Source organism: Octodon degus, unplaced genomic scaffold, assembly GCF_000260255.1.
Source record: "Octodon degus isolate 3935 unplaced genomic scaffold, OctDeg1.0 scaffold00137, whole genome shotgun sequence".
In the NCBI taxonomy this organism is placed as follows: Eukaryota; Metazoa; Chordata; class Mammalia; order Rodentia; family Octodontidae; genus Octodon; species Octodon degus.
The window spans coordinates 6,593,972-6,621,523 of NW_004524713.1; the positions used below are offsets into that span (position 1 = coordinate 6,593,972).

Sequence of the window (27,552 nt, forward strand, 5' to 3'; positions counted from 1 at the left end):
TATTCTGTGTAAACAAATACAAAGTGTATACCAGGGATTTTAATCACAGCCTTTGTGCTGAGCTATACCCCTAGCTACCCTATTTGTTTATTTATTTGTTTGTTTATTTATTATGTATTTGGTTGTTACAGGGTCGCTCACTATGCAGTGATGATCTTCCTGCTTTCAGCCTCCCCAGTGCTGGGATTACAGGCATGCGCCAGTACTCCCGGACTCTGTGGCAGGGTCAGCTTGTCCTGGGGGCAGGACTGGAGCACCATGTGGTGCCAGGGATCGAACCGCAATCCCCCCACTTGCCTAAATTTGCCTAAGCAGGCACTTTAGCCCGCAGAGCTATCTTGCTGGCCCAATATTTTTTTATTTTTATTTTTTATTTTTAGACAGGATCTCACTTAATTGCTAAACTGCTCAGGGTAGACTCGAATTTGGCAGTCCTCCTGGCTCAGCCTCGCAGAATGCTGAGATCACAGGTGTGTGCTGCCATGCCCAGAACTTTTCCTTTATCCTTTGTCCCTTTTTCCTTCCTCCTTTCCCTGTCTCTTTCTTGCCTCTCCTTTTTTTATGGTGCTCCCGATCAAACTCACATATGCTAGGCAGGTGCTCTGCCGCTGAACTACACCTCTAGGCTCTATATTTCTTTTCTTTTGCTGTTGTAACACAGTAAAACTTAGACATTGAAACAACACGGGCTTGGTATCATACAGTTGTGCACTGAGGGCTGACCTAGGTCCTGCCAAGCCAAAGTCAGGGTATGAGCAGGCTGTACTGTTTTCTGAAGACTCTAGGGAGAAAACCCATTTCATTACACATCTCTGTTAGTGGAATTCATTTGCTTCAGTTGTGACTGTAGGACCAGGTCGCCCTTCTCTTGCTGGCTATCAGCTGTTCCAGTTCTCTAGATCAAGGCCACCCACATTCCTTGGCTCTTAGCCACCTCCACCCATGCACAGGCCAGAAATGGCAGTGGGGTCTCCCAGTGCCCGAAAAGCCTCCTGCCTCTTGCCTTATTGTGTTTCCTCCTCCTTGTGCCTTTCTGTTCTGCATCTCAGGACTCATGTGATTAGATTGTTTCCACCTACATAATCTAGGATAATCTCCCCTTTCAAACTCTTGATCCTTAATCACATCTGTAAAGTCTCTTTTTGCTTAATCAGATAGCGTGTTCACAGGCTTTGGGAATTGGAGTGTGAATTTCTTTGAGAGGGGCATTATCCATACTATGGGTGTACCATAATTTGTTTAACCATTCATCTACCAGAAGACATCTGGTTGTTTCTAGTGTTCAGCTGTTACAAATAGAGCTGCTACAAACATTCTGGAAAAAAAAAAAGTGTATACAGTAAGTGGATCACCTCTGTGTCTCTTTTTACAAGTGATTTTTTTGGGGGAGGGCAGTATCTCACTTGAGTGTTGGCCTCTATGGATCAAGGTCTGCTGTAATCCCATTGTGTCTCACGAGAGCAGTGCTCCTAAGAGTGGTACCTTTGCCCTTGGTGTGTTGTGCTTCACTGAGTGACTGCTCCACGGTGCGTTCCTCTGTTCCCCTCTTGGTGGACACTTACGTTGAGCTACTCGAAAAGTGTTACCGACCACAGCTTTGTGTAGTTCCTCCTCCAGAGCATGAAGCACCTCTCTAGGTTGGACCTGTAGGACAGAAATTCCTGGTCCGAGAGTGTATGTGTGTTGTTGGTTCTAACTAGCTCTTGTCTGATTTTCTCGAAAGCCTTCTTGCTCCCCCAGCAACGATGAAAGAATTCCATTACAGCTCTGCTAACAGAGTCATGGATTTTCTAATAGCCGGACTGGTTTCTTTTCAATTGCAGACTGGTCTAGAACCTATCTAAAAGGTGTGAAATGCTAGCTGGTAGTTCCGATTTGCATTTCCATGATCGCTGCTGCTGCTGCTGCTGCTGCTGCTGCTGCTGCTGCTGCTGCTGCTGCTGCTGCTGCTGCGAGGAAGACACCCACACACCTCCCCCCAGCGCTTCCTCTTCTCGCACCCTTGCTGCCTGCCCTCTTCTCTCCCTGCTCAAGGACTTGAGCTCGCTGCCTCCTCCTACTTTCAAGCATTAAGATCTGGGCAGTGTAACCCGACAACTGAAATTTGGCATCTTGTCTGAAATTACAGGATGTTCCTTGGGCCGCTGTGTTTCCATGGCAACAAGTAACAGTCATCCTTCATGATTAGGTGGTATCCACGGCAACCAAGCCAGCAGCATTTGAATGAAACTGATTTTATTTTTTAAATTTTTTTTTTTTTTTGCAAATGCATGAAGGTTAAAATGTATTTTTCTGGCGTGGCTTCCAAGAATAAAATGACAGCCTGGACTTACTGGTGAAATAGAGAATTAACTTTGCAGTAGAATGGGGACAAGGGTCAGCTGATCCCAGGGTCCAGGTTTGCAGATTCACTATCTGTGAGGTCATCTAGAGGTCATGATGAGACTAGATGAAGAAATACCCGTTTTTGTTTTTTTTTTAAATACTCCTGGACCGTGCTTGGAGATGTGGGGGAGACGGAGAAGAGGTCACTGGCTCGCCCTTTGGGCGGCAAGAGCAGCCAGGGTTGTACATGCTCAGCAGACTCACGTAGCTTCTCTGGGGCTCGGCTTGCACCCCTTGTATTGCTCAGTTCTCACGCTTCCCGGTATTAGTCAAAAGCTCTGCCGCTAAGGCAGAAGCCGAAGGCAGCAGGGTCTGGGTCTGTGACTCGGAAGAGGCAGAGGCGCAGTTAGGACTTGGGGGTCAGTTTTCTATGTAAGATAGAGGCCATGTGGTTTTGTTTCGTTGTGTTGTGCGGTGGAAGAAAGTGGAGGTGACTGGCCACTGCAGTCATTCCTTGGCTCGCTGGAGTGATGATTAATCCGGAGCCCCGAAAAGGAAAGGGTAGTAGGCCTGGAGACACAGCAATGCCAAGGCTGAGCCCAGTCTCACCCCAGTACATGTTCTGGTCTCCTGCCTCTCCTGACTAGGTGCATGGAGTGGGGGGAGGGCTGTTTAGGGGACCGTCAGCAGGCACCCACTTGCACTTCCCACCTAGAGGACTTCCAAAGGTGTTCACTTTGGCATCTTGCAACCTCAATTTTCTCATCTATGGGACACCAGGTTGTCCTGTAGAATTGTAACTGAAAGGGTCCAGAGCGTGCATTCTCACGGGGCTGACAGTATCCTCAGCTGGGCAAAACTTTGGTTTTGAAGGGATAGAAAGAATCTTACCAGTTTTCTGTAGAAGGCCCAAATATACTTACAGTACATGGAAGACCCTGTGTACTTCTGGTATGAAAATTTTGTGGATGGACTATTAGGGAAAAACTTAAGATTACTTTGGGGAAGCAGTAGTAAAACAGGTTAGGAGACACTGGGCTGGAAACCAGTCATCCATCCAATCATTGTTGTTAACTTTTGTCTAGTACATGTGCAGGCTGCTGGGTCTTCTAGAAGCTCTTTGGGGTGTCAGGTTGGGAGAGACCTGGGCCTGGCTCCCACTCTGCCCCTGATGGGCATGCCAGGGCTGGGCTGCCGTAGGGAAAGGAGGACCCGTCAGGCCCCATGAGTGCTTCTCAGGAGTCGAGCTCCTGCCTGCAGGGTGATTTGGGGTCCAGCTGGGAACAGAGGGCCCTCAGGATAGGTTGATTGAGGAGGGCTTTCCAGGCTGAGTGTGCTTGTGAAATTTAGCCTGCGTTGGGATGCGCAAGGTGAAGTGCCCAGCGGGGCTGCTTCTTGAGAAAAGTGGAGAGGCGGGGAATGGCAGGTGAGGGCAGGAGCCAGGGCCAACGCAACAGGCACTGAGACTCCCCTCATCCTCTGATCTCCTGCCAGGGATCCCCACTCCCCATGGTGCTAAGGGGCAGCTCATTCCATATGGTCTGTATACATCGGCACCCTGGAGCAGGAGGCAGGTGGAGCAGGGTGAAGAATGTACCCAGGGCCCATGAGAAGCATGTCCTGGGCATGGGCTGGGTGATCCAAGAAGTCAGGGGGTGGGGAGAGGAAACTGGACTCCTACCTTATCTGCCCTGTAGCTGCCTTGCTGGGCTGGGGGTGGAATCTAGGGCCTCCTGTGTGCAAGGGAAGTACTGTACCCCTGAGCTATGCTCTGCCCCAAAGGTTGGTGTAAGTGTATGATCTATTTTTATTTTTAATTTTGGAGATGGAGTATCGCTATGCTGCCCAGGTGAGTCTCTAACTCCTGACCTCAGGCAGTTTTCCTACCTCATCCTCCCAAGTAGCTGGGACTACACATATGTGCCACTGTGCCAGATCTCAGAGCTTCTGAATGAAAGCTAAAGGCTATTTTTGGAGCACTGATTAAGATCATCGTGATGGATCTGTTGGATTGAGAGATAATGGACAAATTCCCTTCTCTCCTGCCTCAGCTTTGTCATCTGTGAAATGGGAGACTATGTCAAGCAGCCTCTGAGAACCTCCTGGCTCAGACCCAGGAGGCAAGAGGCAAGATTTTGGCAGGCTCTGGGGATCATTGATCTTGGTCTCATGGGAGAGGCAATATCATTAGACACCTTTGTCCTGTCAGGTGTCTCTATGTGCCTCTTGCCTAGAGTCACAAGGGCAACTTGCCCAGGAAAGGGAGGTGAAGGTGTGGCCAGGTGTGTGAGAGTGTAAGTGCATGTGCATGCATGTGTGTACGTTGCAGGAGAGCGAGGGTGTGAGACGCTTCTGTGAGCAGCTCCCATGATGCTCTGCAGGCCCTGATTGTCCTGGTTTTCTCAAGAGTCCTGTGTGGGAGAGCTGACCCACCCGGGCTCTATGACTGGGATGGATACTCCATATGTGACAGCTGACCTGATGGATGGACAGATGGTCAAGTGTTGACCAAGTCCTGCTGAGTGCTTGGCTCAGCAGGGGTCTAGGAACAGCTGTTCACCCTCCTGCCTTGAGGAGGTTGCAGTGGCTTGGGACCGGAAGAGCAGCGGCAGGGCCTCAGGGCTCACTGATGTGGAGAGCAAAGCTGCTTACTCTGCCCTAAGTGACAGGGCTACCCCCAGCAGAGGAGGGGGCATTGCCCAGAACTTCAAGGATGCCTGCATTAGGCAGAGGGGACAGCATGGGTGGCAGTGTCAAGGTGTGACATTTCTGCCTTATGGAAAGCTTAGTAGAGTCGGTTGGCAAAGGAAGCAGCCTAAGAGGGTGCTGTAGAATGGCTTTGTGTGCCAGGGTGCAGTGTGTATTCTTTCCGAGGGAACTGAGGGGATGGGGAGCAGGCTAGCTTGTATGTGACTGTGACTTCCCCTGACCAGCTCCTGCCTTGGCCCCTCACCTTTGCCCAGAGAGGTGGCTGGAGCCAGGCTCTGTCTCCAGCTCAAGCTTGCATCCCAAGCTGTGCCCCAAGTGCCTACTATGTGTTGGTCCCTTGGCTGAGCATTGGGACTTGGGGGGCTCAGCATTACTGGAGCCAGGGTCTCTGTGCAGACACAGCTGGGCCTTTGTTCCTGCCCAGCCACTTACTAGCCATGTGACCTTGGGCTGGTGACCACACCCTGGTAAAGTGAGACTCCCTGTACCTGCTCAGCTGGGCACAGTGCCTCCCACATGAGTATGACACAGAGGTGGAGGTGACATGCACTGTGCCAGAGTGTGATCAGAGTCGCCTGGGTGTTGGGGACATGCATTGTCTCAAAGCACAGGGGGACCTTCCCAGGTGGAGGTGACATGTACTGTCTCAGAGCACAAAGGGGACACCTCCTGAGTGGAGGAGATATGTGCTGTCAGAGATGAGCAGGTGCTTGGAGGGGTGGGGGAGGAGAGAGGAAGGTAGATGGGGGAGTTAGGGAAGTAAGGGAGGAGATTTCCTAGGGAAACCTCTAGAAAGAGTGGGTGCTTCTGGAGGGAGGCTAGCAGAGCTGGTGGAGAACGAGCGCTGAGGAGCTTTTTAAGCAGGAAGCAAGGCGGGGAAAGCAGCAGGGCCCCAGGGGATGCTGTCATGGGGCTGAGGAGGATGAGCTGCCCAGACAGGAGGCTTTTCCTGGGAGACGCACTCCAGGGCTGGGTCCACTGCCCAAGGCCCAGTGCTGGAGTCCATGCTTCCTAACTGGGTGAGGGGCTCCATCGGTCCACACTCTGCAGACGCCTGTGCCACTGGCCGCAAGGAGAGAATGGAGCAGAAAACATAGGCCATGTTACTAGGCACTGTTCTGCTTCCTGGGACCCTGCTTGTGTGGGTCCCTGGCCTGTGCCAGGCATGAGCCCCACTCCATGTGCAGTCAGGGGTATACACATAGGGGGGCACCAGCACGAACAAGAATGTGTGCCCGTTTTCCTGGGTGACGCCTGTCCTTCTGTACCCTTGTGTGCGCTGCGTGCAAGGGAATAAACCTTCACTCTGACCTTTTAAAACTTCTTCCTAAGTCAACAGGACTTTCCCAGAGCTCTCAGCCGCCAGGTTCCTTGCAGGATTCTGGGGACATGGAAATACAGCTGGCCCAGGTGCAGGCAGCAGGGGTTGCGCAAGTGGGTGAAAATGAGAGAACTGACGGGACTTAGGTGTGGCCATTGTTACGTGAGTTGGAGAAGGGGGGAGGGGCCACCAAAGGTCCCTTTCAGGGCACGCGGGACAATTAGGATGGTGGAGGGAGCCCGAGTGGGGTTCTCTGTGGGCCACCAACCTTAGATAGAGCAGGAAAAGAAGCAGCCAGGTGTGGTGTGGGGGAACCAGGGAGGAAGCAGCTCTGTTGGACTGGCTCAGGAGGTTTTGAATAGCGTGTTCAGGCCATGGCTAGCCTCCCAGGGACTGTCACCTTAAAAAACCCTGATTTCCAGTTTTGCTTGAATGTGGGAGGCTAGGGCTGGGTTGCTGTCCTCCCGCTACAGTCCTCAGCCCCCTGCTGGTTGGCAGAGTCCCTCACCTGGCTGCTGCAGACCTCCTAAGCTTAAAGCCTCCTCCGGAAGAGCAAGTCTGGACCAGAAGTCAGAGACCACAGGCTGTCCTGATGGAAGGAACAGGGTTCCAAGCGCACGCCTCGTGCGGCATTAGAGGAGGGGGCTGTTACCTGGCTGCTTGTAGACCTCCATGGACAGAGTGCTCACTGTATCACAAGATTATGGTAAAAATACCTAAAGTTAAGGTAAAATACACAAACATCCTCCCAGATGGGTGTTGTGTGTATGTGTTTGTGTGTGCCGGAGTCCGAACCCAGGGCCTTGAGTTCTTGGACGTGTCTTCTGTTTGTTTATTTAGTTAGTGGTATTGGAGACATGTTAACCAGTTTGGGGGAGGCAGGTAGTGGGGTGGTTGCTGGGGGTTCAACTCAGGGCCTGATGCACGCTAAGCAGGTGCTACCATTGAGCGATGCCCTCGGCCCTTTTTATTTAGAAACAAGATCTCAGAGGTGGCCAAATTGGTATCCGGTTTCAAAACCTCTGCCTCTCTCTACTGAGTGGCTGGGGTTATGAGGTATCATTCAAAAATATAGTGAATATTTAAGTTAAAAATATTATAATAAAATCCGTATTACCATTAATCCCCTTCAAACCTTCTCCCCTTACTTCAGGACACTCCATTCTTCTTGGTTTAGCGTCTTGTACCCCAATCGTTAAGAACATGCAAACACTCACGTATTTTTTTGCTCACCCCTCGTAGGGCATCTGCCACACTTTCCCCGTGTCTAAGCGTAGAGTGGGGTGGCATTCCCAGTAGCTGGGTGACCCCCACCCACTATCCATGGTGAAAACGTTCTCAACTTCCCAAGCAGAATCGCTGGTGCGTTCGGCAGTGACTTCCATGTCCCCTGGTAACCTCCGGTGTGCTTTCTGTCTCTACATCCGACCGCTCTAGCTGTGTTCTCTAGGTGCAGTCATGCAATATTGGTCTTTTGTGTCTGGTTTGTGTCACACAGTATGGTGTTCTCAAGGCGTGAGGCTGGCGTGGTGGCACATGCGGGGATGTGCTTCCTTTAGCGTGAGGCGAGTTCCGCTGCACCCCACTTGTGCTTATCAGATCATCAGATGGCCCTTAGCTTAGAACTCCTGAAGTATTTTGCTGTTGTGACCAATACTGCGTGAATTTACTTTTTGTTTTTTAAATAATTTTATTGAGAAATAAATAGCAATGAGACAGGTTCAAAACCTATTAGTAGGTCAGTTTCAACAATTAATACATTGCATATTGTGGTCTCCATAGTAGTTATTCCTAGTACAAGGTACAGACATGATATCCTGTCCACAAACGCATTAGAACAAATCTTTGTATTCATTGAATTAAGAGAAAGTAGCACCCAAAACATGAAAACATGAAGAGGTTCAATATTGTATGTTTGTTTTTAAAGGTCATTAAACATTAACGGAAGAATATGGATTTATTAATAGGGTTTAGCTTCACTTGCATATTTATAGATTATTGTTCATTTTAAATAAAGTCTTAAAGCATAAAAAAAAAAAGAGAAAGTAGCTGTGTATCTATCCTAATGTATGAACATTTACATACAAATCTTTGTCCCTGCTTTTGCTTCTTTGGGGTCTATGCACAGGAGTGGAATTGCTGCAGTATATGGTATGTCTATGTTTAATTTTGGAGGAAATGCCAGTTTTCTGCAGTGGCTACCCTGTTTTATAGACACCAGCGTGTCTGCTATCTTGGCCTGGCTAGGACAGCAGGAAGACCACGGCATGTCTGTTGAATCTGCTCACATTCTCTTTTCTCTGTTGACAGAGTCACCCCAAGAAAGGCCGGGCTCCCGGCGCAGCCTGCCCGGCAGCCTCTCAGAGAAGAGCCCCAGCATGGAGCCCTCGGCCGCTACACCGTTCCGGGTCACGGTAACTATCTCTGCGCCACCACCACCACCACCACCACCGCCACTGCCACCACCATCACCACCTCGCCCTGGGGTGCTGCCCTGCGACCCCACGGCCCCCCTTCCTGGAGCCTCACGGACCGGGAGAGCACCCAGCCTCCCTTGCTCTAGGTATCCTATCCGTCAGCCACTCCCCTGTCTGGCCCAGCCCTGAGGCCACATGGGCGCTATCCTTCGAGGGAGGGGGTAGGGGGAGAGCAGAGAGCCCTGAGGACCACCCGGACCAGAGCTGTCCTGCCTGGGACTTTTAAAGTATTTAGTGTAGTAACAGACACAGTGCTATTAATTCCCCTCAGAGCGCTCGCCTTGGCCGGAGACACTCATCCCACTGCCCCTGCCACTTGCTGAAACAGCTCCGGGAGTCCTCTTTCCTGAATGTCTTTAGTCGTAGCTGCCTTGGTCTCCTGAATTCACTCAGAACATGGATCTTTCATGATCATTTTGATTTTGGGGAAGAGCCAGAAGTTACGTGGCACCAGATCTAAGGAGTAAGGTGGGTGAGGACACAGTGCAGGGCTCTTATTTGACAGAAATTAGCCTAAGTGGTTGGTCGGCGAGAGAGACTGTAAAATAGAGTCAATGTTTACATTAAAAATTTTATTACACTAAAAGACATGCTGTTATTTATTCCCTTCAAAGCACTCAAAATACCCCCGCTTGGAATAGACTGATCCTATTCTTGACATTGTGTCTTTTACTGTAATAATTTTTTATGTAATCATTTACCACATCTCTGGATCACCCCTTGACTGTCATAGCTATTAAATGTAGGTAATTCACAATATACTTTTTATTACAAATCTAAATGACTTTATGGGAACAGAACCCAGTGACTCTGAACATTTGACTTCCACGCCCCCGAAGGAGCTGCATAGGCAGTTTTGGGTCCCTTTACCCCTTCCTTCAGCAAGCGTGGCTGCATTCTTCCACGCAGAGATGTGGCAGGCACTAGACTCTCAGTGAAGCAGTAGTAGACATGTTGTCTTCCCCAAGGAGCTCAGGTCTGTATCGAGATGAAGGTTTCAACATTTTCTTTATTTTTAAAAATGGTCATTAGTGCACATTTGCAGTACATGATGCTTGTGTTCTCATGGGAGAAATGGAGGTCTGACCGTTGCAGCGTCTGTTCCCTCTCGCGGTGGGTTTTGTGGCCAGTGCCTGGTATACACCAAGCATTGGTCTAGGGACAGCTGAGCGGCCGTGGAGAGCTCATCCTCTCCTGTCAGTGCCCAGGGCTGCTGCGACTGGGGACTGGGTCGGGAGGGCTTCCCTGAGGCAATGTGGTCAAGAGGTGACACATGCACAGGAGCCCAAAGGTTGAGGAGCAGCAAGGGGGGAGGTAGGGGGGGAGGGGGGAGAGAGATAAGAGAGAGGAGAGAGAGAACATGCACCAAGTGTGCAACATCAGCCATCACTGTGCCTCTATCTTGGTCTTCATGGGAATAGGGAGTGACTGAGTGTCCCCAGAGGATAGGAGAGGTGGGAGAGGTGCCCACAAGCTTCCTTTGGGGCTGGGTCCTGAAGTATGCGTGGAAATAGCCAGACAGCTCATGAGGAGGACTCCAGGGTGCGGAACGATGGAGGTGTCCAAGCCGTGCGTGCTGGGGCTGTGTTGTGGCGTATTGAGGTGCTCTCTGGGACTGGCAGGAGGTGATGCTGGGGGCTAGGTCAGGTTTGTATCAGCTGGAGACCAGTGCAGGGCTGAGGGAACAGTGTTTCCTGTGGCATAAAAGTGTTCTGAAAATAGGTTTGAGAGCCTGTTTGAGATCATACTAGGGACCTAATGTGATGGGCAGAGGCTGCGCATCTGTATTCTGGAAAGTTCCCTTCCGAGGTGGTTCAGAGTTCCAGCCTGGGGATCAGCCTGGGGCAGCGAGGAGTCTGTGCTGAGAGGGCTCAGGGTCCCCTTCCATGTGTCCAGTGGGTCCCTCAGTGCCCCACCAAGGCAACCCCAGTTTCCACCACGGAGCACTGTGTGTGCCAGGCACCATGCTTGCTGTCCTCCATTCCCGTCCCTTTATCCTCCAGACAAGGTGGTGCTTTGAGTGTCCCATTTCACAGACTAGGAAACTGAGGTCCAGGAGGCAAAGTCACTTGCCTGAGCTCCAACTGTTCATCAGTGGCACACCACAACCGGGACCCAGGTATCTCTGACCCCAGGCCCGAAACACACGCTTCCTGGAGCTGGGAGGAGGACTACCCCTGTGGGCCCAGTTTCTCTGCTGGTTCCCTTTCTCTGCTGCTGTAATAAGTGAACATCATACCTCAGAGCTGCTGTAATTTGCAGCTCTGTGTCCGCCAGCTTGGCTCGGCACCTTTTATGTTGTGTCGTCTCTGTTTGTTTCCTGGAGTGGAAACCACCTGTGGATCCGAGCCAGCACTGACCCGTGGCTCTTGAGCCACCTGGACTCAACTCCCAGGTCACCTGCCTGGGTAAGGTCTGCGGGGCGAGGAGCAGGTTCACCTGGTGTCTCTGCCTCTCCTTAGGGCGCCCCTGTGGGAAGGTGCTGCAAGTGTCGCCAGTTTCTGAGTGAAGAGCTGAGGTTCACAGGGGTAAATTCCCGCCTGCGGGGTCTGCACACTCCTGCCTGGCAGGCAGGCGTCCACGCCAGTGTGGCTGCTTGGGCATTGTTGACTTTGTGTTACTCTCTGGGCTCCTTGGACCTTTGTCTATGGGCAGCAGTGAAGGGAAGGGTGTGAGTTGAGGCCCTTGCCTGGGTGGGTACTCAGGGCCAGCGGAGCTGGGTGCGCTGCAGCCCTTAGGGGAATTGTGTGACCTTGGGGTCACTCAGCCTTCCTGAGCCCCATGTCCTGGTCAGCGAGGTGTGGAGTGGCAGTCCTGCCTGGCGGGGTGTGCTGGCGGCTTGTGAATGTGCCAGCGCAGGCGCTTTGCCCACAGGACCCTGTTAGCTCACTCTCGGCTCCAAACTCGTATACATCTGAGGAGGGTGGGCATGGAACTCAGAGCGTGCACTGTTTGTGAGAAGGGTGGTGACCCTGGCCTTCGCCGTGGGTGCAGACCCGGAGCCGAGCCTCCAGCCCGGCCTGCGCTCACCTGCCCACGCACGTCTGTAGCGGCATCCCGTGCTCAGCCGGCTCCCACTCACTCTGCATAGACCCCGAGGGAGCCCCATGAGCATGGTTCTGCCCCAGGGAGGGAGGGGAGACACCATAGCGTGTGGCTGAATCACTGTCGCTGTCGCTGCCTTTTATCCTGGTGATGGGCTGTCATGATCTTCCAAGGAGGTGCCCCTTTGGGAGAGCTGGAGTGGAACTGTGAGTTGTGGTCTGCCAGGGTCTGTGGTCTCTGGGGCTCCATCTGTCCACATCCTCTGTGATGACTGAGGCCAGGGAAGGGCAGGGCTCTTCGGAGGTCACCACCCAGGGAGGAGCACTCTGCCCCCACCCCTGCCCCCAGGTCTCCCCCTAGGTGGGAGCTCGCACTGTCTCCTTTAGGCTTTCCTCTTGGGCTCAGGGGGCTTGGTGCCCATCTCATCTCTGCCTCAGAGACCGTGGGGCTCTGGGAGGGTCTGAGTGCATGGCTTTGGGTTTTGCTATGGTGTTTAAGAGTTCTGGTGCATCAGCTAAGAGAGAGAGGGCTTCAGAGCTGTCATCATGGCTCTAAGCTGTCAGCATGGCTCTAAGGGGACATGTGGACCTCATGCCCACCTGGTACCTCTGTCTCCCTCCTAGAGGTAGGGAAAGGGTGGGACAGGTCTCCAGGGCCACTCAGTGCCCGGAGGCCAGTTAGGCCCTAAGAGCCGAGGGGTCCCCAGGATGCTGGCAGGCTCGGGGACTGCCTGGGAGTAGGTGACAGAAGAGAGCCCCTGCTCCTCTCCTCTCTTTGGTGCTGGGATTCGCACTGCACTCTGGCTTCTCTGGGCCGGTGAAGGGTGGGGGTGCAGCAGGGGGCTCTGATCTGCAGAGGGACCATCTGCCTGGGTCTGGGGCAAGCCACCCCTGCCTGCTTGGGGTGCAGGGGCGTGATGCTGGGCCGGGACCGGGTGGCTCTACGGGCCCTCTTGGGCACCTTCAGCCTGCTGCCATCCAAGACCCGCCTCCCCTGCTGCGCAAGGGCGGGGTTCTTCCTTCTTCCTTCCTCGGCCCCTCCCCTCCCCCTCCCTTTGACCTTGAGGAGCAAGCGGGTCAGGATGTGGGAGGTGGCAAAGGCTGGGGAAACTTGACAGCCAATTGATTCCTCCTCGGGAAGTTGAAAGTGTAGAGTCCTGTTTGAAGGTTTTAGCTGAAATTAGGTCTCAGGGCTATTTTTTGCGAAACAGAGAAGGAGAAGTGTCAGAGAGGGGAAGGCCCAGGGGGCTGGCAGAAGCTGCAGATAAACTCAGTCAGTACCAGGCTGATCGCAGATGCTTCTGGAAGCAGATCTTAGGTTCTTTTCAATAATTCACTTTCAATGAATGCTTGGTTGTGTATATCCTACATGGTTTTGAAGCTATGACAGAGGTGTACCTGGGTGCTAGAACTCAGAATAAGGTTTCTGGTTGGGGGGAGGGATAGGAAAGAATTCCTATAAGAAGGGCTTTTGAGGCTGGGCTCTGAGGGATGTGTAAGAGTTTGTCAGGAACAAAGGAAGACTATTCCAGTGAGAGGGGACTATAAATCAATGGTCCTGTCTGAGTTGAGTGCTGCATGAGTTGGAAGCGTAAAGGAGAGAAATGGAAGGGGTTCTGGTGTGCCTTTGGGCTTTTTCCTACAGGACACTGGAGCCGCAAGGGGTGATGGCTATGCTAAAGGTAGAGCCAGGTGGAGGGGCACAGTTTCCCAGCTGCTCGTCCCCTTCCTGCCCCCACAGCTGCCTGTGTTCTCCCTGTGTTTGCTCTGTCTCTCTCTCTGCCAAACACAGAAGCAGCCACATGACCAGAGACGTGCAGGCCAAGGATGAGCGCCCAGCGTCATGGCGGGAGGGCTGTGAGAGGCCATCTAGGGCCAGACCGCCCTCTACAGAGGACAGAATGAGGTGAGGCTCAGAGAGGGAGGACCTTCCCAAGGGCACCCAACACATCCGGGACAGAGCCCGGTATGGAGCCCAGGTCTCTGTACAGCCCCCCTCCACCGTCCCGCACTCCTCACACCTGCTCCCTTGCAACTCAGTAGGGGGACTTCGACCCAGCTGTGTCAGTTCCTGGACAGAGGTGCTCCAGAAGTGACCCCTTCCAGGCCCATGTCCTAGAGGCCCTGGTGGCTTCCTCCTGCCCGTCATCACACTGCCACCTCCTGGCTGCTGGCCTCAGTGCGGCTGGGGGCCACAAGGTGGAGAGGGTATGCCTTGAGGGCCAGGAAGGAGACTGCCGGGATCTGTGAGTGCCACAGTCCTGCCCTTGTGTGCCCCTTGCTGGCTGTGGCATCTCCAGGTTGGCCTCAGGATGGGGAACAAATAGGTAGGTCAGTCTCACAAGCCACCACGCATGCGAAGAAACCGAGGCCAGAGAGGAAAGGTTTGTCCGGAACACCAGCCGGGTTCCCTTCCCCCGCGCAGGCTGCTTCCGAGCCCCACACAGGGATGCATGTCTTTGGTCTCAAATAGGTGGAGGGACATCAACTGTCCAGCCCTGGGCAGCAAGGGCAGGCTGTGGAGCTGGACCCCGGCTTGGGGCCTGCAGTAGACACCCAGTTTCCCCCTTACAATAGGAGGAATTTACCCACGAGACTGATGTCAGCATGGCAGGCCCGCACGGCAGCTGGCCTCACGTGACCCAGCGCCCTGGGTGCGTGGCTGACAAGGGGGTGGTACAAGAACAGCTTTGCCAGTCTCAGCCCTTCCAGCCCTATCTTCCGGGAGCCCACTGGTTAGGGAACTGGTGAGAGCATGGGTTAGGGGGCTGCTGAAACCAGAAGGGAGCTTACTATCAGCTTAGTGTGGCTCTGCTCTCCCTGGGAAGAAGCTCCTATCTTACAGAAGAATACGGGAGGTAGGAGCTGTCCAGGGTGGCCCGGGAGAGTGTGGGGGCGCACAGAAATTTCTGAATGGGAAGCCAGGCAGAGACTGAGGCCCAGAACAAGGGCGGGACTCCAGGATGCAGTGGCGAGTGAGGCTGGCCAGTAAGAAACAGGAAGGTCGTTTCATGAGCTCGGTGGTGCAGATTAGGAAGCCAGGGGTGTGCCATGCTTGGTAGTAGGTCCCCATGACACCAGCACTCAAGAGGCCGAGGTGGAAGGATAACTGAGAGTGCAAGACCAACATGGGCTACGTGGTGAGTTCAAGGCCAGCCTGAACTGCTTAATGACGTCCAATTTCAATAAGAAAAAAGAAAGAAAACCGAGGGAGATGAGTTACTTTCCCTTCTGGACAAAATACCCAACACCTGTACCTTAGAGGAAGAGAGGTTGATGAGGTTGATTTTGGTTCACGGTTTTAGGGAGTTCAGTTCATGGCTAATTGGCTCCAAGGGGGAAACAGCATGGTGAAAGGGCCTGGCGCAGGCATCGTCCTCACAGCCAGGATGCAGAAGGGAAGGAGGGGAGGACCTGGAGGCGAGCACACGTCCTTCCGGGTCACACCCTGGTGACAAGCTGCCTCTTCTGACCACCTCAAAATGGCACAGTGATCAATCACTGATGAATGCAGACCCCTCCCCAGGATTCAGTCACCTCCCAGAAGCCCCACCTGTGAATGTGTGTGACTTTGGGAGGACATCTTAGATCTAAACCATAACATGGGTCTCTGGGAGAAGAGGGCTCTGGCCAAGGTTATGTGGAGGTGGGAGTGAAGCTCTGTATCTGGTGTTCTGTTCTTTTCTTCCCCTGTTCCTTCTCTTCTCTTCTCTTCTCTTCTCTTCTCTTCTCTTCTCTTCTCTTCTCTTCTCTTCTCTTCTCTCTCCTCTCCTCTCCCCTCTCCCTCCCCTCCCCCTTCTTTCTCCCTCCCCTCCCCTCTTCTCCCTTTACCTTCCTCTGCTCCTCCCCTCCTTTTTCTCCCCTCCTCCCCCTCCTCCTATCCTCTCCTCCCCCTCCCTTCCCCTTCTCCCCTGCTCTCCTTCCCCTTCTACCCTCCCCCTCTCTCCCCTCCCCCTCTCTTTCTCAACATATTTTTAGTCAGCACCACCTGTGTGTCAGGGCCAGTGCTGTGCACTGAAGGTGCAAACAGGATTAAAGTGTAGTTGCTACCTACAGGAATTCAGAGGGGTCAGCTGGGCTTGATGAAGTAATTTCTTGGCAGAAGGGGGAGAAAGGACATTCCAGGTGGCCAGAACCAACCCTGCAGAGCTCAGGAGATGGGAAACAGTAGGAACAAATGACAGCAGGAACTGGCAGAAGTTTGGGGCTGAAACATGGAGAAGGGGTGGAATACGGGGAACAGGAGACTCCGAGCACTAGACAGAGTAGCTGAAACATGAGGCTGTATCAACAGGAGTATGGAATCTGGAGAAAGCAAGGTGACATGGGCCAGAGCAGGACAGAGCTTATAGCGGCATCCTTGACCAGGTGGGGAGAGTCGGGTGCTCACTCAGGGAAGAGAGAACAGAACTGGGCTGTCGGATTCAGGATGGGGTGAAGGGACAAGCTCCTTCTCTCAAGCAGGTTGTCAGAAGTCTATCCCTGACCCCAAGGTAATCAGAGTGGTTCCCGCCACTGTATAAATGGCTGCCTCCCGAGCCCTGGTGTAAAAGGGTTCCTGTGATCCCGGTGCCCTGGGAGGCTGGGACAGGAGGATCACAAGTATGAGCCCAACATGGGCAGTGTAGCAAATTGAACGAGATCTTGTCTCAAAATTTTAAAATAGTGGGGGACTGGGGCCCTAGACCTAGGCCTAGGTTCAATCTCCAGGACCACCACCACCACCAGAAAAAAATAAAAAGACTTGACCTGCAGGTCCAAGACTGACAGGTGCAGTGCTGTTTGGGGACCTGGCTTCCTCTGGTCCCAGTGCTCTGGGCCCTGGGGGTGCAGTGCTGGCTCCCCCAGCAGTCTGCCTGGGAGGGACAGGGTTGAAGGTGGGCCCCTCCCCTCTGGGACTTGGGGCTGCCCAAGTGAGTTGCCCAGCTCTGAGCCTCTCTCCCTGTCTTTGATGCTTACTTTCTGGTCCCAGGAGGCGGAGAGGGGTGAGGAGGGTCACAGGCTGCATTCCCAGGAGTCCTATGGAGAACAGAGCTGGAGGTGTCTGAGCAGGTGGCTTCCCACCAGTTGGGGGCAGCAGAGGGCAGCGAGTGGACGTCTGGGTGGCAGCTCTCTGGGAGAGCCCAAATGTGAGCGTTTGTGTGCCTGGGGTCACAGCGAGACTGCTGAGCTCACTGAGCCACAGGGCCTGCTGCTTGGGGTGGGCAGAGCATCCTCGGGGAGCACCTGATCAGCTGGTTACAGCAGGACTCAGCATGGCTGCTGAGCTGGCTGGACAGGATTGATCAGAGAGCTAGAACTCTGAAAGAGGACCCTCATCAGTGACATGGAGGGGCAGGGGAGAGGGACAAGTTCTTCCTTCGGGAGGAGGATTACAGGCTGAGGTGGGCAGAGTGCGGGCTGGCAGGAAGGTTGCTGCCCTGTGTCCACCAGGCTGGGGTTGGTGGGCTCTTGGCCCCTGTTATCCTATAGTGTTTTCCAGGTGCCTGGGCAGGAAGTGAGGTGGGTATCTCAGGAGAGGCAGGACCATGTCCAGCACCTGATGGTGCTCAGATCCTGCTGACCTGGCTCCCCTCCCAGCACCACCTCTGTTTTCCGTACTGTGGGAATCTTCAAGCCTGTTTCATGCAGACCCCTGGGCCAGGCCCTGGCCGGGCTCTCTCAGGCGTCCTCTCAAGGTGCCCACAACCACCCGAGAGGCAGGTCACGTGCGTCGTGCTTCACACAGGTGGCAGAAGCAGGCTAGATGGAGAGTTCAGGATTGGCTGAGCATCACTCAGCTCCAGGCACCGAGGCCGAGGCCCTTGCAGGGCCTGTACACAGCCCCAGTTTTATCATTCTGTCCTGCTTAGGGGTGAGGATGCTGAGTCCCAGAGGGGGCAGGTGCCCCCCTTAGGGGCCACAGCTGGGTCTCGCCTCTCTGCCTTACCTTGTCTGGGCCTCTTCCTGAAGGTCTGGTCCTGTGGTCAGAAGGCAGAACTAAACTCCTCTTTGCACTTGCCCAGTGGCCCTGCAGCCCTCCTGCAAGGGACCAAGTGCATCGTTCACTATGGGGTGCAAGCTACAGATGCCTTCTTTTCCTCACCTTCTCCTGCTGCGAAAATAAAGCAATCAAGTGGCATTTGGGTTGGATTGCAGACAGAATTCTATTTGAGTTCTTGGGTGGGAATTATTGTTTCCAAAGCCAGGAAGCCCTCTGTGGAGGTGGCGGCAGTGACATCTGTTTCCTTCACAAGTCTTTACGTCGGCATGAGTAACTTTTCCTGTGGAATTGCTTAAAGAACATCTAAAACGAGCCATGATTGTAACTCCCCTGCCCCAGCACCTTAGATGGCGCAGTCTCCATGCCTTGGGACAGGCTGGGCCTTCCACCCACAATTCCTCGCTGCTTCTCTGCTTCAGAGCAACCTAGTTGCCACCCAGACTCCCTCCCTGAAGTAGCCCTGTGTGCATGCGTACGCAGGGCACCCCTCCCTGCGCTCTGGAACGCCCCACCAGCACAGTCTCCCCAGGACTCTGTCACTTAACTGTCCACCATGTGGCTGTCCCTCCCACCAGCTGGCGGTGACTTTCTCAAGGGCAGGGCCTGTTTCTGGTCTTCCTGAACCCCAGGCCTCAGGGTCAGGCACACGGTGGGGCGGATGGAGTGGAGGTGTGAGAGAGGAGGAAGCAAGCAGTAAATGCATGAAGTACAGTGAGAGCGCTGTGAGCAGGAAGAGGTAGCCGTGACCTCCCTGCCTCTGACAGCCTGGCTGCGTCTGAGGCCAGAGTGGCCACTGCCCTGGGGGGAGAGGTCGGGACAAGTCGCCCAGCCTGCCCCCCAGAGCCCGGGGAGGATACCAGCCCTGGCCTGAGCTTTGACGGTGATCCCAGCCCAGGAGTTCCTCTGAGTTCTTGAGGCCAAACTCTCAGGTGAGCCTGGCCTGCAGGGACTAGGTTTCTCCTGATGGAGAAAGGCCTAGTGAGTCCTCCCCCAGGGTATGTTTTGGGTCCCCAGTGAAAAAATTTGGGGTGGAAAATGATTTTATTTAATTTTTAAATTTTATTTATTTTAATTAAATTGATTGGTACAATCCAGATATATACAAGGATCACATTCATCATAGGGAGTTCATACCTGTAAGAGATATACCTAGATTTGTGTGTGTGTGTGTGTGTGTGTGTGTGTGTGTGTGTGATTTTTAATAGCACTGGTCACTCACCAGGGTAGAATTACGAGGCTGCCTCCACCACTCCTCCTCCCACTCAGTTTTACTGATCCTCAAGCCAGAGCCTCTCTGGGGTCCCCTGGTCCCCTGGTCCCCTGGTCCCCTGGTGGCTCTTGTCAGGGAGAACTGACTTTCCTGCCTTGCTGCCCTGGGGCATCAGACCCAACACCTACCATTAGCGCCCCCCCTCCGGGCAAGCTGTTGTCCCCAGAAGGTCCCTATCATTTGTTCTCCCCAGCAATGAAGTCATCAGGGAGGCAAGCTCAAGCTGGAAAGGATTGCATGATCAGCTAGATCAGTCCACTCCTTGTTCAGCGGGGAGCACTGAGTCACAGAGAGGCTGAGCTCCTCGCCTAGCACCTCACAGTCTGGCACAGGCATCGTGTAAGAGCTACAGCTCTCAAGCAGACAACTGGGCTGGGCCAGGCTCCGCCACTTCCTGGTTCCAAGTTGCTTGTCTTTTCTGAGCCTCTGCTCTCCCACCTGCACATTGGGCTGAGAGAATTAAACAAGGTAAGTCCGTAAAGCTGTCTAGCAGCTCCTGAAGCATGTGTGTATTCATGAATACAGTGGCTGATTCTTATTAGGGTGTGGCAGTGGCCCTCACTGATACAAGTGGCAGGGCTGGGTGTTGGTCCCAGCATCCTTGACCCTGACTGGCCATGCTGCCCATGGCATCTGCTGAGCACATTCACTCACACACAGGGCACAGGATGGGGAAGCTTGGGTGGGGAAGAAGGACTGGGCCAGTGAGTCACCCAGGAACAGTGACCAGTGGTAGGACTTCAGCCACAGGGCCTGGGGGGACACAGAGGGAGAAAAGAAAGGTGAGGGCGTGTTCTGTGCTCTCAGCTAAAGCGCTGAGGAGCTGTATGTGCCCCTCCAGACCTCTGGGACAGGCTTATGCTAAGGGCCAGTGTTCCTGGCCTGAGGATTTATGGGTTGGCGAGATACTCCCTGGGTGCCTGGGGTTGTCACATGTCTGGCTGGGACCTCAGGAATTAATTTCGGATTTCTGTGCACTGACATCCGCTCAGGCCTGGGCACTGGCAGATACCAGGAGCGCTCTCCTTCCTTGACCCTGCTCTCTTTGTGATGACAGGACTCCTTGCTCCTCCCTCCTTCAGACCCTCTGGATTCTGTGGTGGTGGTGGTGGTGGCTGCAGTGGCGGTGGTGGCAGCATGTGACTGGGGAGGCCAAGGGCCCCATGATAACTTCGGGGACCTTATGAGTCAGCCTGACTCACCTCTGTCCTACCTCCAGCCCTATGCTGTGTTGGGAATCCACCTGGATCGGCTGCACATAGCTGTCCTGTCCCTGCTTATCTCAGCAAACTCCTGTGCTGTCTCACCTCAGGTGTTGCTAAAGTGCCTTCTCCAGCAAGCCCACCCAGGTTGCTCCTCAATGAAATCCTTTCAAAAGCCTCCCAGAGCACTTTCTCTTTTTTCCTTCAGAAATTTTTACTTAACTAATTCAGAAAACACTTAAGGAACACCTGTCAGAACGCTGTGACCCCTGCTCTGGGGCTTTATGGTCCAGTGTGGTGGGAGGCCTTAGATTCCTTTAACATTACAAATATGGTAAGTCTGCAGAGAGACTTCCGTGGTCTGAGAGTATCAGCCCCAGCCTGGCAGGAGAGACCTGCAGAGTGCAAAGGGGACATCATTTTCTGGGCCCCTCTGGCTAGTGGCTGCTTTGGTCTCTGGTTTGCACTCATGACACATCACTTCCTGACAGTCACACGTAGGGCCACATGAAGCTTAAGGGGACATCTGCATGTAAACCTTCTGCTCTCCTGCCTCTTCAGAAGGAGGACAGAGAGTTGTGTTTCATCCGAGAACTCCAGGGATCAAGGTGCTTTTGGATCTAAGAGGTGTGCCAGGTGGGGAGACCTCAGGGGTATGGGTGGGCAGGCGGGCGTAGGATTCTGCAGCTCTTGCCCTGACCCTGTAAACCACACATCCAGAGAGCACTAAAGGTGAGCTTTCAGGGCATGAGAGATGCAGAGTGTCCTCAAAGACAGGCCAGCAGGTAGGGGTTGCGGGGAGCATTGATTTGGACCCTGGCTCTGGGCTCCCAGCAACTCGAGCTTCTAGGGTACTTTCCCTTCCTGCACTCATGTGACTGGCCTGTGTGTCATTGTCATTTGTGGACACCCTCTAACAGCTAGCTGAGGAGGATTTATTCATTTACTTTTTTGCTAGCTCAGGCTGCCTTCAGGGTGGGTCTGGTAATGCATGTGGAGCTGGGGATGGAACCATGGTCCCCTAGCTCTTGACTGGGTTTGCCCAAGCAGGCGCTTAAACAACTGAGCTAACCCACAAGCCCCCTTGCTAGCTGAATATGAGGGTGAGTCAGTGAGCCTGTTGGAGTGTACTTGTTAATTTGCAGGTGTGTGTGTTACAGGTATGTGTGTGTTCACCTGTGCTGATTGATTGCACATGTGTTTGTGTGTGATCTGTGGGTACGGTGGAGGTGGGAGGCACAAGATACATGTACTTACCTTTGTGGGGGTGCTCTTGCTGGGGGAATTTGCATTGATATCTGTCCTTCTATGTGTGTTCCTGCCCTAAGTGTTTGGGTGTGGCTTTTTTTTTTTTTTTTCTTTTTAATGTGTTTGGTGCAGGGTCTCACTACACAGCTCGGACTCATAGTGATTCCCCTGTTTTCCGCCTTCCTGGAGCTGGGATTACAGCTGTGTGCCACCACACCAGGTCTTGATGGCTGGCCAGCGTGCTTGGAGGTGGGGCCGGTGTGGCATGTCGTTGAACCCAGGTCCCTGCACTTAGTCTGCTGAGCTATCTTGCTGGCCCTAGATATGACTTTCTCGGCAGTCTTTGAAGCCAAGTGTGGCCCTTGAGTGTCACAGTGCCCTTTTGGGCCCTCACGCCCTATGAATTGGTTCTCTTCATGTGATTACAAGCAGAGGAGTGTGGAGATTTTTGACGTTCAGCAGGCAGTGGCATGAATTTGGGAGGCCTCCACAGGCATGGGGTGGCCTGAGAGTGGGTGGTCATCAAAAGGCACCAACTTAATCCTGGCTTAAAATGCCTCCCTGCTTTCATCTGTCACGGTGCCTGACATTCCACCGTGGGCGAGTCACTCCTCAGTTGGGGTCCTCTCTGCTGGTGCATACCTCTCCAGGGAGGAGGCTGGGAGGACAGGAGGAATGGCACATCTGAAGGACCTGGGCAAAGCCAGGAAATTCCTGGGTATAGTCAGTGCCAAACCCATGCGGGCCAGGCAGCCCAGCCCCAGCAGCTGTTCTAACTTTATGGGATCATCACATTGACTGAGGAAGGAGCCTGGCCCACTTCCAGCTCAGCCCCTTGTATTACAGGTGGGAAGACTGAGGCCTGTAATGGGGAAATGTGTATAGCATAGGAGATTCTTAAAGCATGTGCCCTGGAGTTGTGAAAGGGAGACTTGGCTACTAATGTCCTGCCACCGCCCTACTTGTTACTCTGGGTCTTAGGTGGCTTGTGTGTAGCATGGGCGCCAGCCTGTGTCCTCTGTAGACCTTCCTGCCTCTCAGGCTTTGAGCCAGGAGGCAGAACCCCCAGCCCCTACCCCTTTCTGGTGTCCTGCCTGTCTCCCTGCGCACCTAGCGTCTGTCCTCTCGTGGGGCTGAGAGGTGGCACTATCTGGATGGGATCTTCCCCTCCCTTTCCTGTTGGTACAGAGGTGAAACATCCATCAAAACACCCTCCCGCCTTGAAGCCTCTGTCTTTGGGTGTAGATTTCGAAACTGGCATGGCATGAGCTTGACCCGACCACAGGAAGGCCTGAGGGGTTCTGCCTCTGTCCTGAGCCGTGTCTCAGGGCCTGGGGCGGGCAGTGGAAAGCAGGAGCAAAGCCACTGCCTGTCCATCTGCAGCAACCTGGGGTCAGCTTGTTGCAAGGGAAGGAGGCGATGAAGGCTGGCCTGGGTATTGCCGAGCAAAGGCTGGGGCTGGAGGAAGGACTTGCCCTAGACTGAGTAGCTGCTATTTGGACATGCAAGGCCCAGGCTCTGGGCTTCACCCTGAGAGGGAAACAGTGGTCAAGAGATCTGGTGATGCCAGGGTCCTGGGAATCCAGGTCAGGGAGCTGTAATGCAAGCCCATGTGTCCCTCGGAGCTGCCTTCTAGGTTGAGAGCAAGGTGCAGGTGAGCACAGGCCTGGCCAAGGCTGCCTCCCCTGAGCCCTGTGTGACAACCCTGCGCTCCAGGAGGTGTCCTTCCCCTCTGCCTGTGGCCCAGTGTGGGGGCCGATCTGGGATGTCAGTTTCCTCTATACACATGGTCTCCACCTTTTCCACTCAGGAGCCAGAGCCCTGCTGGTTACAATCCCTGCTTTACCTTGTACCAGCTCCATTGCTTTCAGCAAATACCTCAACTTCCCTGAGCCTCTGTTTCCCATCTTGGAACCCCCAAACATTCTGAGTTCTGAAGCCTGCGTCCTCCCACAGACTCCTCTAATGACAGGTAGTGGCCCCGTGGGGCGGGAGGTGTTCAGAGAGTTACCAGGGACACAGGGACAGGACAGAAGAGGAGCTCAATAACTGGTCATTTATCATCATCCTCTTTACTCGGAATTGGCTAAAGTGAGTGGATGAAGAAATCATGCGTCTGGATTCTGAACGGCTTTTGGGAATGACTGGAGAACCTCCTGGGAGATCAGGGTGGTGGGGTGGTGGTCACAGCTGGGGTTGGGCACTGCTAGAGGGCTCAGCTCGGCCCCTTCCAGCCAGAGACCCCGCCTGGCTGTCTCCTGCACTTTAGTCAGTGAAATGGAGGGAGCCCAGGGGGGGCCTGTGAGCCAGCTGGGTGGATGGTGTCTGGAGTGGTGATGGGCTCCCAGGGCAGGGGCACAGGCTGCTCAGCTGCCCACACACACTCAGGAATCGGGGAATGGCCTTGTGGGAAAGCCCCGGGCCTTAGCTGAGCCTAGCACAGTGACACAGCTGCCTGACACGTACAGGTGCACACGGCTCTGTTAATGGAGGCAGACGGGCCCATCTGAGGAGGAGGCAGACTCCATCCCGGTGGACTGGGGAGGCTGCCTGCTGTGCTTCAGACATCAGTGCCTGCTCCCTGCATGAAAGCTGAGGCCTCCCCCGAGCGGCCCTACCCGCCCCTGCACGCTGCACACAGGGCATTTCTGTGAGGTTGCTTTAGAAGCAAGTGCCAGTTGAAAGATTTCAAAACTTCCCAACTGGCTGTCACTGTGCAGAGAGGTGGTTGTCCTGGAGCCAACCGCCATCAATAATCGTGATAAGAAAGCTAGTGACTCCTGGCTGTAGTTTTGTCCTTCTCCCTCATTCTGTAAAATAGGTGTTATTGTTAACTTGTTTTACAGATGGGGATACTGAGGCTCAGACAAGTCCAGGAATTTGCCCATAGATCACCTGAACTAAGATTTGAACCTTGGTGCTGTGGGAAAGCTTGAGCTGCCCCAGGTTGAGCTTCTTGGGGAAGGTGGGATAAAAACGGGCCCTGGCAGGATGGTTAAAACAGAGTCTATGCGCTGGGGGGAGTAAGGGAGTGATTGTGGAAACGGTGTCTTAACCCTCACAGATGAGCTGGACCCAACATATGTGATTACAAAGAATGTTTTTAACAAACCCAGGCATTTGTGTAGGAATTGGATGTGAGAAGAACATTTGGCTTTCGTTGAGCAGTTCACGGAGAGGTGAAGGGCCTTGCCTGTCTTCTCTCAGCTAGGGGTCTATGCAGCCAGTTTGATTGTTGCATGCCAGTCTGGAGCTCTGAGTCCTTAGCAGGCTCTAGTACAGCCCAGACAGTGGGTGTTCAGGGCTCTGTTTTACTGAAGGAAAGGATGCAACTTGACCCCGGTCCTCCATCAAAGGTTGAGATAGATCTTTGTTTTTCCAGCCATGCTGGGAAGGGAACCCAAGGTCTCATGCATGGCAGACAAGCCTTGTACCACTAAGCAATATCCTCACCCTCTGCCTTGGGTTTGGAATAAGACTTGCAGACTTGAAGACCAGTTAGTACCTATTTCTGAGTTTGGAGCTCTAGCTGTTCCCCGAAAATGGACAGGAGAAAAAGACTCAACTTCTTTCATCCACAGCTGACTGAGAAGCTTCCCTGGGCCTTCCAGCTCCTGAAGGAGAGTCAGCAAGCTGTGAGGCTGGGCATTACAATGGGCTGCAGTCTGAGGTCCTCAATTAACCGTGCTAAATCCTTGGGAAAGAACTTTTCTCACTCTGGACCCTTAGCAATGCAGCCTCTTAGATCCAAGTCTCTGTCCACGATGATGAATGTGTATCATACGCAAGGCCCCTTAAGGAACAAAAGACTTCTAGGGAAATGTGTGTTGGGTCAACATGAACCATTCCCTGTTCCTTGAAGAATTGTTCTCCCCCTGATCTGAGCTCCTGAGCTCCTTGGCAGTGCATACATTACTTACCCCATGGTGTGCGTGGCTGTCATGGTTACTGTGGCTGGTACATACCAGACTCTCTGTAAGGTGAATGAGTGACTGGGAGAGAGGGCATTGAGCCCTGAGTTAATTGCTGGTTTGGGTGGGTGGGGGTGCTACTCATAGTAGATTTCAAGTAAAAGGTGGCTGTCAAAAAGCATTAAGGGTCTAAGCTTAGAGGGAAGAGTGCACACGAGAAAGTGGCTCATGTCCCACCTACCCTCCCAGAGGGGAGAGAACTCTGTATTTTAAAACTCAGAAACAGGATCAAGCTGTCTCTTGGTGCAGAACAAGCTCTATAAACCGTAAAACATGCTTCATGGTTCTTTATATTAGAGTGTCAAAATTGTGCAATCTTCATCAGTGTAGAAAATAAAAACCAAGAAAAAGTACAAGCCCGTTGGGGAAAATTGGTTGACATAACAGCCTCGGAAAAACCCATGCAGGTCAGTCAGGTGTGGCTGAGGCTGGAGAAGCCAGAGTTTACAGTGGTGGAGATCCTTGCTGGTGTGCTGTCATCCCAGGGTCTGGGGCTCCCCTGGACTGCACTGCCTTGTCGATGTGTCATTCCTCTGGATTAGGGTCACCTCTAATACCAAGAGATATTTGTTGAGCCACAGCTAATTTGAATACCTCAAATACCTAAGTGCCCAGTGCTGGGTGCAAAGGTCAGGTGCACTTGGAGTGTGCTACCCGGGAAGGGTTTGAATGAGGTAGCATTTGGGCCCTGTGCAGACTGCTGACAGGTTCTGACAGGGATAGGTCTTCTATGGATGTGAGAAGTTGAGGAGGAAGAGGAAGGGGGGGGAAGGAGGAGGAGGAGGAGGAAGAGGAGGAGGAGGAGGAGGAGGAAAAAGTGAAGAGAAAAAGATAGGCAAAGGGAAAGCTTAAAGAGGGTGGGCAAAGAGGTGGTGTCCTGCAGGAAAAGCTCAGGCACTAGGCAGCCCTGGAAGCTGGGAGTCCCTGGGTAAGTCACTTTACCTCTCTGAGCAAGGCTTCTTTGTAGATACTGTTTTTCTGTCGTTTTCTGTTTGGGCAGATTACATGGGATACTACTTACTGTATACACGGCCCATGTTTGATTTCATCATATCTAGGGTGCTGGACCACAAAGGGGACCAGATCTTACACAGGGCATGGCCCAGCACAGATGTCCACCCTCCCCCAGGACCTAGAGAGGGTTGCCAAGCCTGCCTTTTATCGAGTGATGGATGAGATGTGCTCTTCAGATTAGGCACAGCACTAACTTTAAGTTACTATCCCATTTGCTTCTGTCGTTGGATCGCCTAGAACAGAGAGAGGCACAGGTGCGTGAATGCCAGAATTCTTCCTTTAAAGAGTCCTCAGCTTTCCTCTCCCTCCAGCACCAGGCAGGACCAGGCTGTGGCCTGCAAATCTCTCTCCTCCCTGATGTCCCCATCATCTGTAATGGAGCATCTTGAAGTTTGCATGTATGAACTCCTTCTATTCCTCCTCTTGTATTAGTCCTGGAGCTCTCAGGTGGGGGCCGCGGAGCTTTAACCTCAGAGGCCAGTGCAGCCTGGTAAACGGGTGTGTGGCCTGAATGGGGCGCCCAAATCCTGATCGGGATACTCGGGAAACCCTTCAGACTCTCAGGTCTTTCCCTAGACTGGGCACCAGGGATCCTGTCCCTAAGGTGGTTGTCCTTGCTGGGGTACAGTGGCTGCAGGCTGCCCCCTCCCGGTTAGAGATCTACGTGGTCACAGTACTGCTAGGTGCTAGCCGGCGGACCCCTCAGAGGACCACGTGCTTGCTCTCCAAGCAGCCACAGGCTGGGAGCATCGATCTCGCAGGTGGAGGAAGGCGCGGTGTCCTTCCTCGACAGGACGGGAGGGGAGTTGTGGTTCCCCTAGGCGCGTGGAGGAAGGGCTGGGAGGTGAGGGGCAGCTGGCCCTTGAGAGCCCCCAGGGTCCCGCCCCCCCGCAGCCCCGCCCCTAGTCTCCGCCCCGTTAGCCCAGGCGCCCGGGGGTCGGGCGGCTTCGGCCGCGGTCGGCCTCGCTCGGCTCGGCTCGGCGTCGCC

At 53.6% G+C, this 27,552-nt stretch overlaps 1 protein-coding gene across 8 annotated transcripts in view; it reads left to right on the forward strand.

Moving 5' to 3' along the window:
- The window catches only part of Dab2ip (DAB2 interacting protein), a 195,781-nt gene that overhangs the window by 87,064 nt on the left and 81,165 nt on the right, over positions 1-27,552 (forward strand). For all 8 annotated transcript variants that reach the window (XM_004641488.3, XM_023701607.1, XM_023701604.1 and 5 more), the window contains one exon: positions 8,666-8,769. In XM_004641488.3, the coding sequence (XP_004641545.1) occupies positions 8,666-8,769 (104 nt within the window). The remainder of the gene's footprint in view (positions 1-8,665; positions 8,770-27,552) is intronic.